This window comes from Cetorhinus maximus, chromosome 6 (assembly GCF_964194155.1).
Source record: "Cetorhinus maximus chromosome 6, sCetMax3.hap1.1, whole genome shotgun sequence".
In the NCBI taxonomy this organism is placed as follows: Eukaryota; Metazoa; Chordata; class Chondrichthyes; order Lamniformes; family Cetorhinidae; genus Cetorhinus; species Cetorhinus maximus.
In genome coordinates, this window is record NC_135884.1 from 88,173,244 (window position 1) to 88,184,957 (window position 11,714).

Below are 11,714 nucleotides of genomic sequence, written 5' to 3' on the forward strand. Positions count from 1 at the left end.
CCCACAGGACTATCTGACTCTTTAAACTAATTGATGGAGCATTGGCTTTTGCACCTATATTATCATTATGTACCCTCAACATGTTAAGTACTGTTTGGGACTGCAACTTCGTAACATTTATCTATACATACAACAGCAACTTGAATTTGTATAGCACCTCTAGCACAATGAAACATCCCAAGCTGCTTTATAGGAGTGTTAGAAGACAACATTTGATACTGTTCCACATAAGGAGATATTAGGACTACAGATGACCAAAGGTTTGATCAGAGAGGTGTATTTAAGAGTATATGGAAGGATTAGAGAGAGGCAGGAGGTTTAGGGTGGTAATTATGGAGTTTGGGGCCTGGGCTGTTGAAGGCATAGCCACCAATAGTGGAAGAAAATAAATGGGGGATGCACAAAAAGGGAAGTGATCTCAGAGGGGTTGTAGGGCTGGAGGAGGTAACAAAGATAGAGATCATAACTTAGCGACAATTGTTCATCCTGGGCCCACATAAAAGAGCACAGCATCAGCCCAACTATGGAAGACACCAAAATAAAGGCAAAATACTGCGGATACTGGAAACCTGAAATGAAAACAAAAAATGTTGGAAAAACTCAGCAGGTCTGACAGCATCTTTGGAGAGAGAGACAGAGATAATGTTTTGAGTCCATATGACTCTTCTTTAGATCTAAAGGGAGGTAGAGATGTGGTGAAATCTCTACTGATTAAGGGGGGGGTGGAACCGGTGAAGCTGGATAGAAGGCCAGCAATAGGTGGAGGCAAAGGAGAGATGGCAAAAGATGTCATAAACAAAAGGTCAAAGAGTTGTTAATGCCCCTGCCCCTTTACTCCCTCACTCGTCACCGTCCAAGGGCCCAAACACTCCTTCCAAGTGAAGCAGCACTTCACTTGCGCTTCCCTCAATTTGGTCTACTGCATTCGCTGCTCCCAATGTGGTCTCTTCTACATTGGGGAGGCCAAACACAGACTGGGAGACTGCTTTGCGGAACACCTTCGGTCTGTCTGCAAGCATGACTCAGACCTTCCTGCTGCTTGCCATTTCAACACACCACCCTGCTCTCATGCCCACATGTCTGTCCTTGGCCTGCTGCAATGTTCCAGTGAAGCTCAACGCAAACTGGAGGAACAGCACCTCACCTTCCAGCTAGGCACTCTACAGCCTTCCGGACTTAACATAGAGTTCAACAACTTCAGATCATGAACTCTCTCCTCCATCCCCATCCCCCTTTTTCATCCCTCTTTTTTCCACATTCATTTTTATTTTTAAAATTTTTATTAATTTTCCCCCCACTAATTTTCATTATTATTATTTTTTAAAATACATTTCCATTTTCATTCATTCTTTTATTCCCTGCTTTTAGCCTAGTTTCGATCTTTCTTCCCACCACCTTCCCCTCCCCTCCCCCCACCCCACCCCCACTAGGGCCATCTGTCACTTTCCAGAGTGCTTACCCTGGTCCGGCCATTATCACATTTTGCTTTCTTAATGTCACCATCAGCACCTTCTTTAGCCAGTACCAGCACCATTAACAACTCTTTGACCTTTTGTTTATGACATCTTTTGCCATCTCTCCTTTGCCACCACCTATCGCTGGCCTTCTATCCAGCTTCACCTGTTCCACCCCCCTCTTAATCAGTAGAGATTTCACCACATCTCTACCTCCCTTTAGATCTGAAGAAGAGTCATACGGACTCAAAACGTTATCTCTGTCTCTCTCTCCACAGATGCTGTGAGACCTACTGAGTTTTTCCAGCATTTTTTGTTTTCGCTATGGAAGACACCTTTTACCCTAAACACAAAACAGGGAGTGAGTCAGGACCATAATGGAAACTTACATCTCCATCAGTGTGAACTGGATGAGAAAACAGCTCCTAGAGCTGAACAGCCAGGGCTGAACCCACTGTGTCCCACTGTGCTCACACAAACCCTCTCTGGATATGAAGTGAGGCAGAGGGCAGTCACACACCTCACAGCAGTCACTTCATCAGTAGCAAACGATTTCATCTCCTGCACGTTCAGCAGGCAATCAGCAATGAAGTAACTCTTTGGCAGCCTGCTGGAAGCAATGCATCACTCAGTGCAAATGAAATCATCCTGTGCTGAAATCATTCTCCAGCAAAGATCGATATCGAGCAGAAGGACTGCAAAGGTCAGTGATGACAGCCTAGCAACGTATTAAAGGAAATGGATTATTTACCATTGCTGAATGAATCTTCTGCCTTTGAGAATCATCATAACACTTCAATTCTTTGACTATCTATGCTTCTTAAAATGACACAGTATCCATGATAAATGGGAAATGGTGCCACAGTGGTAATGTCACTGAACTAGTAATCCAGAGGCCCAGGCTAATGCTCCTAGGGCATGGGTTCAAATCCCACCATGGCAGCTGGTGGAATTTAATTATTCAGTTAATAAATCTGGAATATAAAGCTAGTCTCAGTAATGGAGACCATGATACTACCATCAATTGTCATAAAAAGCTACCTAGTTCACTAATATCCTTTAGGGAAGGAAATCTGCCCTCCTTACCTGACCTACATGTGACTCCATACCTGCAACAATATGGTTGATTCTTAACTGCCCTCTGAAATGGCCTAGCAAGCTGCTCTGCTCAAGAGCAATTAGGATGGACACCAAATGCTGGCTGGCCTTGTCAGTGATGCCCACACGAAAGAATTAAAAATAAAGAGAAAGCGTTTGGAACTGCCTGTATGGGGAGTATGAGGAGCTATCTGATACTGACTGTTACTCAGATTAGGGGGGCACATTTAGCACCCTTGGCTTTGCACACTGGGAGTGGGAGTCTGTGTGCCACATTAACTGTAGTGGATGAAAAATTGAGCCTATGCCCAAATTCCCACTACGTGTCCTCACCCTGCGAAGGTCAGTGCCAGAAACACTTCAAATGAATAGTTACTCCCATTCCAGAGACTTAAGCACAAAAATCTAGGCTGACATTCAGCACTGAGAGAGTGCTGCGTTGTTGGAGCTGCTGTCCCTCAGATGAGACTCTAAAGTGAAAATTAAACAAGGAGAGAGAAGGAGAAGAAAGGAAGAATGAGAGGTTGTGAGAAAGAGGTGAAAGAAATAATGAGAGAGGGAAAGGATGAGGATAAAAATGAGCAAGGGAGTGGTTAAGAAATTGAGAGGGGGCAGAGAAAAAGAGTGGTGAAAGTGCGGAGGGGGGGAGAGAAAGAATGTAAGAGAAAGAGAGTGAAAGTGATTTAGGGAGTGACAACATGAGAAAAACACTAAAAAGAGGGAGAGAATGAGAAAAGAAGACAAAAACTCAGAAGGAACAGAGAAAGACAATGAAAGAAAATGAGTGCCAGAGACAGAATAAGAGAGAGACAATATTTGATAATGGCAGTTGGGGTATGATACGGGTACAGATGGCACTAGCCCTTGGCAAAGTCATCCAATATTCTCCTGTCAGCAGGCATTTGAGACATCCTGTGCTGCGTACAGTCTAGCGCTGCTGCTGTGCACATGCCAATGTCATTAATTACCAGCCCCTCCTCTCCTCAGGGCGCTGTTTTCACTACGTGTGAGTTCCATGGATGTCAGCCGTCCTCCAAATAACCGTCATAAATATATCTAAGGAGCGATTGTTAGGAAGCCATTCCACTGTGTGGAGCATCACAGTCAAGCCCGCTCCTATCATCAGCTAACATCCAAATATGCAAAATTTCTAGCAGGAGTCACTGGATAGTGATCAGGAGCAAAAACCCTGACTTTGCTGAATCTAACTTTGGGGATACTAGGCGAATAACTAACTCAAAACTTAGAATCTTCCCTGTCTGTATCAACCTCACCAGGTGGTGCATTAAACTCCTTCAGCCATCATGCATGCTAACTATACATGTGCCTATTTTATCACTGTATGTCAGCAAATGAAACATGCACTGAACAGAACTGAGATTCCATATTATTAAAAGGTCAAAAGTTTTAAATTTAAGTTAAGCTGGCTTTGAAGAGTTGAGGTAAGAATTGACCACAGTAGACTGTCATTTGGTGGAACAGAACTTGAGTACTGCTGAAAAAAGGGGCATGTCTAAGCTGTTATCAGGACACTTTGCAAGAATACCAACATTAGGGGAGAACAACAATTCCTTTCCACATACAGTATAAATTGTTGTTTTCTCCTTGTATTGGTATTCTTGCAAAGTGTCCTGATGAGTGCAAAAAGAAAAAACTTTGACATGTCTTTTTTTTCAGCAATACACAGTAGACTGTGCAGAACTATTAACAGATAAAATGAAAGATGAAAATGGAAGGTGGTTGAAAAGTATTTGGTAGAAAACAAGACCTGTACATATTCCAAAAGGGCAAGAGGTCTCCTGGTACTTGTGTAAATAAACACCTTAGCAAGTCAGCAAGAGGAGCGAGTATAAAACTAAAAGAAAGAGCTTTTACAAAAGCAATAAATAGAAGAGATTCTGCAGACTGGAAAATATATAAAGAACGGTCAAAGAATACAAAAAAAATGGTCAGAGCTGCAAAAAGGAATACCAGAAAAGACTTATGGGGGGTCATCAAGGTCAACACTAAAGATTTTTATAAATATATTAAGCGAAGCAGGATGCCTGAGAGTCATGTGACCCTTAAAGACAGGTGCAGATGATATTGTAATTGGAAATTAGACAATGGCAGATTTACTAAGCAGCTACTTTGCGGGCCTTCACAGGAGAGGATGAGGATAACATATCAGTGATGCAAGGAAAACAAAAAATAAATCAAGGGCTGGAACTAACTGGATTCAATATAAATAAAGTAGTGACTGATGAATTAATGAGATTAAAGCTGGACAAATCTCCAGGGCCTGCTGGTTCCCACCTCAAGGGAATTAAAGTAAGTGGGTGAGACAGTAGGTGAACTGTTAGTCATGATTTTTCAAAACTCTCTTGATTCAGAAATTGTCTGTCACCCCATTATTCAAGAAGTGCAAGAGGAATAAATAGGAAACTATAGGCTTATTAGTCTGATGTCAGTTGTGGGGAAGTTACAAGAATGTCTTTTCAGGGACAGGATGACTGAATATTTAGATAGATTTGAGCTGAGAGAGAGCCAGCATGGATTTATAAAGGGTAAGTCATGTCAAACAACCATAGTTAAATTCTTTAACAAGGTATCTAACATGGTGATAAAGCCATGTCTGTAGATGTTATTTTTATGAGCTCCCAGGAGGCAAGAACGTTGCATGTAAGAGACCATTAACAAAAATGAAGGTGCATCAAACTGGAGGCGACCTATTGGGTGGAATAGTGAACTGGTTCAGAGGGAGAAGACAGAGTGTCATAATGGGGTATGTACAACAGTAGGAGGGTGTGACTGGTGGTGTCAGCCAGGGGTTAGTACTGGCGCCTCACATTTTCACTACCCTTATAGATGACTTGGATGAAGTTTCCTGACAACAATAAGGCGGCACAGTAAATAGTGTAGATGGGAACAGAACATTGCAAAGGGACATTGATAGATTAAGTGAGTGGGTGAAACTGGCAGGTAGAGTTCAATGTGGAAAAATGTAAAGTCATCAACTTTCAACCGAAGGAAGATAGATCAGAGAATTTTCTAAATGATGAAAAGTGAGGAACAATGGATGAACAGAAAGGTTAGAAGTTCCGGCACAAGAATCATTAAGAACTAGTGGACAGGTAGAAAAAATAATTTAAAAGGCTAATGGAATATTGGTCTTTATTTCACGTTGAATGGAATGTAAAAAGATTAAAGTTATGTTACAGAAGTACAAAGTTCTGGTTACCACATCTCAGGAATGAAATATTGGCCTTTGAAACTCTTTCAAGTTATCAACAGTCACAGATTGCAACTCTTTCGAGTACAATCACAGTTCTTGGTTTCCGGGAGTGGGACATGAACCCACAACCTTCTGATTCAAAGGCGAGGGTGCTATGAACTGAGCCACAGCTGACACCTCAAATATTGGCCTTTGAAACTCTTTCGAGTTATCAACAGTCACAGATTGCAACTCTTTCGAGTACAGTCACGGTTTCTGGGAGTGGGACATGAACCCACAACCCTCTGATTCAAAGTCGAGGGTGCTATGAACTGAGCCACAGCTGACACCTCAAATATTGGCCTTTGAAACTCTTTCGAGTCATCAACAGTCACAGATTGCAACTCTTTCGAGTACAATCACAGTTCTTGGTTTCCGGGAGTGGGACATGAACCCACAACCCTCTGATTCAAAGGCGAGGGTGCTATGAACTGAGCCACAGCTGACACCTCAAAATCACAATGCCTTCAGTTGACAGGAAACTCTTTCGAGTTATCAACAGTCACAGATTGCAACTCTTTCAAGTACAATCACAGTTCTTGGTTTTCCGGGAGTGGGACATGAACCCACAACCCTCTGATTCAAAGGCGAGGGTGCTATGAACTGAGCCACAGCTGACACCTCAAATATTGGCCTTTGAAACTCTTTCGAGTTATCAACAGTCACAGATTGCAACTCTTTCGAGTACAATCACAGTTCTTGGTTTTTCCAGGAGTGGGACATGAACCCACAACCCTCTGATTCAAAGGCGAGGGTGCTATGAACTGAGCCACAGCTGACACCTCAAATATTGGCCTTTGAAACTCTTTCGAGTTATCAACAGTCACAGATTGCAACTCTTTCGAGTACAATCACAGTTTTTGGTTTCCAGGAGTGGGACATGAACCCACAACCCTCTGATTCAAAGGCGAGGGTGCTATGAACTGAGCCACAGCTGACACCTCTATTGGCCTTTGAAGGGGTGCAGCACAGGTTTACCAAAATGATAAGGGGGCTAATAGGATAATTAGGAGACAAAGTTGCATAGGTTTCAAACTCTTTCGAGTTATCAACAGATCGCATGTAACTCTTTCGAGTACATTCACAGGTCTTGGTTTCTGGGAGTGGGACATGAACCCACAACCCTCTGATTCAAAGGCGAGGGTGCTATGAACTGAGCCACAGCTGACACCTCAAATATTGGCCATTGAAACTCTTTCGAGTTATCAACAGTCACAGATTGCAACTCTTTCGAGTACAATCACAGTTCTTGGTTTTTCCAGGAATGGGACATGAACCCACAACCCTCTGATTCAAAGGCGAGGGTGCTATGAACTGAGCCACAGCTGACACCTCAAATATTGGCCTTTGAAACTCTTTCGAGTTATCAACAGTCACAGATTGCAACTCTTTCGAGTACAATCACGGTTTCTGGGAGTGGGACATGAACCCACAACCCTCTGATTCAAAGTCGAGGGTGCTATGAACTGAGCCACAGCTGACACCTCAAATATTGGCCTTTGAAACTCTTTCGAGTTATCAACAGTCACAGATTGCAACTCTTTCGAGTACAATCACAGTTCTTGGTTTCCGGGAGTGGGACATGAACCCACAACCCTCTGATTCAAAGGCGAGGGTGCTATGAACTGAGCCACAGCTGACACCTCAAATATTGGCCTTTGAAACTCTTTCGAGTTATCAACAGTCACAGATTGCAACTCTTTCGAGTACAATCACAGTTCTTGGTTTTTCCAGGAGTGGGACATGAACCCACAACCCTCTGATTCAAAGGCGAGGGTGCTATGAACTGAGCCACAGCTGACACCTCTATTGGCCTTTGAAGGGGTGCAGCACAGATTTACCAAAATGATAAGGGGGCTAATAGGATAATTAGGAGACAAAGTTGCATAGGTTTCAAACTCTTTCGAGTTATCAACAGATCGCATGTAACTCTTTCGAGTACATTCACAGGTCTTGGTTTCTGGGAGTGGGACATGAACCCACAGCCCTCTGATTCAAAGGCGAGGGTGCTATGGACTGAGCCACAGCTGACACCTCTATTGGCCTTTGAAACTCTTTCGAGTTACCAACAGTCACAGATTGCAACTTCTTTCGAGTACAATCACAGTTTTTGGTTTCCAGGAGTGGGACATGAACCCACAACCCTCTGATTCAAAGGCGAGGGTGCTATGAACTGAGCCACAGCTGACACCTCTATTGGCCTTTGAAGGGGTGCAGCACAGATTTACCAAAATGATAAGGGGGCTAATAGGATAATTAGGAGACAAAGTTGCATAGGTTTGTATTCCTTTTATAAATATACAAGGTTGAGGGGTAATCTAATTGAAGTGTTTAAGATAATTAAATGATTTGATTGGGTAAATGGAGAGAAACTATTTCCTCTGGTGAGAGAGTCCAGACATAACCTTACAGTTAGAGCTAAGCCAATCAGAGGTGATGCCAGAGAAGCCTTTATCACACAAAAGGTAGTGGAATTCAGGAACTATTTTCCCCAAAAAACTTGAGGTGAAGTCAATTGGAAATAAGTAAGTACTATCGGTTCAGATAGTCCATCAGTAGTACAATATGTCCATCAGTATATAATGTCTGCTTAGCTACTCTGTGGGCACCAATTGACTAAGGATTGAGCATTTGGTACCCAAAAAGTGTCAAAAGTCAGACTGTTCCAACAATAAGTATTGTATAATGAGGCACTCCATTAATAAATACTACAAGTTGGGTCCTCCAACTACGTGTGCAACAGGTTAGAAGGCTCCATTAATAAGTACTGTGTGTTTGGTTACTCGGTAAGTATAATGGATTTGGATGCTCCATTAATAAGAATCGTGCATTGAGGTGGTTCACCAACAGGAATGTTGGATGCTGAATCAACAGGTGGTGTAAATTGGGTGCCCCATTAATAAGTATTATGTACTGATGTGCTCCGCCAATATGTATAATAAATTGGAGTTCTCAATCAGTTAATACTGTGCGTCTGGGTGCTCATTAATCTCTTATTGAATGAAAGGGTGAATATAAAATATGCATTTCTGCCTTCTAGCACTTAATGCTTTTTCGTTTTCGAATTAGGATTTTAACGTTTCATTTAGCAACGTGTTTGCTGCCTCATATTAACTAATGGTCCATGATGACTACTTAACAAATGCTGAAATCCAAAACAAAAACAGAATTACCTGGAAAAACTCAGCAGGAAATCAACTCGAAAGGGAACTAATCTAATCCTGGCCACTCCTTAGTGAAGCCATTCTCTTTCCTCGATAATACAATGCATACATTTCCGCCGAGGTTCCTGTCTATCTTTAGAAAATAGCAGTCTGTGTCAGTTTGTCTCAGTTGGCCCGAACTCATTCGCATATCTCACTGCAGGACCCAGCATGTAATCTTCAATGCAGTACACAGGGAGTTGCTGTACTGCCATTCGGATGAGAGATGAAACCGAGCCCTGATTAAGGAGATGCTAAAGACCCCATTTAATGTTTTAACCAACACTCCTCCCTCCAAGCAGAACCTTTCGAAAATACATCACTCACTCATTTGCCGTATGAGATTCGGTTTAGTGCGAAACGACCGCTGTGCTTACATCTCAAAACAACTTTCTGCGGGGAAGTGTTGTCGGAATACAAATCTGTGCATTACAGCTATTATTACAGATCTGACAGTTCGAACAGCAGATTGTTAGGTTAAGTCGGTTGAGAAAAGCCCACACTCCCCGCTTCCAACTGCATTCCCCCACCTCCAACACCTATCCCATGTTGGCTTCAAACCGTCTTTTCGATAAACGCTATAGATGATTCCAGACATAGCTCAGGGCAGCACAACAGAAAAGTGTTCGGAAACTGAGGTGGGAGCAAGAGAGAGGAAAATGGGGACGCGAATCTGCCACAAGTAGCTTGGAAAGTCTTTGAAAGATAATGGATATCGAGACTTGCTGAGCTAACGCAGGGGAGGGTGACCCGCACACAGCACAATGTTCCTTAACAGTAGCGGATTAAGAGATGTCACATTTGCAGATACAATCCAAATGCTACTTAATCAGTCCGCACCCGTTAACGTTCCTAAATGATTCCTCCCTCCCTTTAATGATCCTTTTAACAACGCACTGTCGGCCAGGCGCAGTGTGTTATAACAATCTATGGGCGGATTTACAGGCATTCCCAGATCCGAGCAAGGCGCTAGCTGAGGATGATCAGAATCGCTGATGCTGACTACCAGTCCAGCCTGCTCCTTACCTTGTCTCTTCACATTGCTATCCTCTGCAGACATTGCCTGCTCTGCCGCAGACAGGCTCTGGATGTTAGCGAGTGGTCATTAACAGGCTGGGACTGTCTGCTCACACCACGAGGGGAGGAGCTGGAGAAAGGAGACCAAGGGATGGTCTTACTTGCTGTGCCAGTTTTCTTCGCGGTGGCAGGGACGGAGAGCGATCCGTCAGACTGCGGCTCACAGTCCCGGAGTGGACATCCTGACACACACAGAGGTGAGTCAGCCACAAGCCGCCAGCAAAGGCGTCCAACTGACTCTCATTCTGCAGCCACTCGGCTCGGCTGCATCTCCATATCGACTCCACTCAAAACCTAGCGACAGATTTGGACTAAACATTCCCAGTCCCCTCATCAAACCGTCCACTCCCGGCCCCCTCATCAAACTGTCCACTCCCAGCTTTGTTACCAAAGTATTAGACATGTACACATTACAAATCCCTCCCGGTTAGCCAGTGGTACACATTACAAATCCCTCCTGGTTAGCCAGTGGTACACATTACAAATCCCTCCTGGTTAGCCAGTGGTACACATTACAAATCCCTCCTGGTTAGCCAGTGGTACACATTACAAATCCCTCCTGGTTAGCCAGTGGTACACATTACAAATCCCTCCTGGTTAGCCAGTGGTACACATTACAAATCCCTCCTGGTTAGCCAGTGGTACACATTACAAATCCCTCCTGGTTAGCCAGTGGTACACATTACAAATCCCTCCTGGTTAGCCAGTGGTACACATTACAAATCCCTCCTGGTTAGCCAGTGGTACACATTACAAATCCCTCCTGGTTAGCCAGTGGTACACATTACAAATCCCTCCTGGTTAGCCAGTGGTACACATTACAAATCCCTCCTGGTTGGCCAGTGGTACACATTACAAATCCCTCCTGGTTAGCCAGTGGTACACATTAAAAACCCTTCAGATGGTGAGCTATGAGGACATGCAAAATCCACCATGCAGTGATCAATCCTCACTTTCAAAAACCGTCCACCCAAGCAGGAATAAAAGCAGAAAATGGTAGAAATGCTCAGCAGGTTAGGCAGCATCTGAGGAGGGAGAAAGAAACTTAAGCTTTTGGGTAAATGACGTTTTGCCAGGGCTCTCACTTGCAACCATGAAGTGCAATAAATGTATGAAAATATGAAGCAAGCTTTCTCACGTTGGAGAGAGTTATGGTTGGAATGTAATCAATGGCCAGGATTTTCAGCTGTGTGTGTGGGTGCATGCCTGACTTGCCTGAGCATGAAATATCACACAATGATGTCAGGCGAGCATCTCGATGTCATCGCGCACTCGCGCTATATTTCAGTCGGCGGGCGTGGTTGAGGGTTGGCAGTGTGCCCGCCAACAATTAAGAGGCCTATTAAGGCACTTAAGCAGGTAATTAGATTGAATGTTTCACTGCCCGTCCAACCTTACGGTTGGCGGGCGCACAAATAGGCCAGGTGACCTTTGCATTTTTTGCGAAACCTTATCCACGGGTGGCATGAGGTTTCCTACGGTGAATAAAATTTTTTAAAAATTAAACTCATTTTTAACATGACACTCTTCATGTGACTGAGTCACATGTTGGGACATGTTTATATTATTTATTGATTCTTCATTTTTCATTTTAGAAGTTTTCAGCTCCCTGAGGCAGCTCTGTGCCTT

The 11,714-nt window shown here is 43.5% G+C and overlaps 1 protein-coding gene across 1 annotated transcript in view; it reads right to left on the reverse strand.

The window, feature by feature from the left end:
- exoc3l1 (exocyst complex component 3-like 1) overlaps window positions 1-10,134 on the reverse strand; it is a 90,939-nt gene extending 80,805 nt beyond the window's left edge. Inside the window, exon 1 of the mRNA XM_078543985.1 lies at window positions 10,035-10,134. Within this exon, the coding sequence (XP_078400111.1) occupies window positions 10,035-10,068 (34 nt within the window). The 5' untranslated portion in view covers window positions 10,069-10,134. The remainder of the gene's footprint in view (window positions 1-10,034) is intronic.
- Between the last annotated feature and the right edge of the window lie 1,580 nt (window positions 10,135-11,714).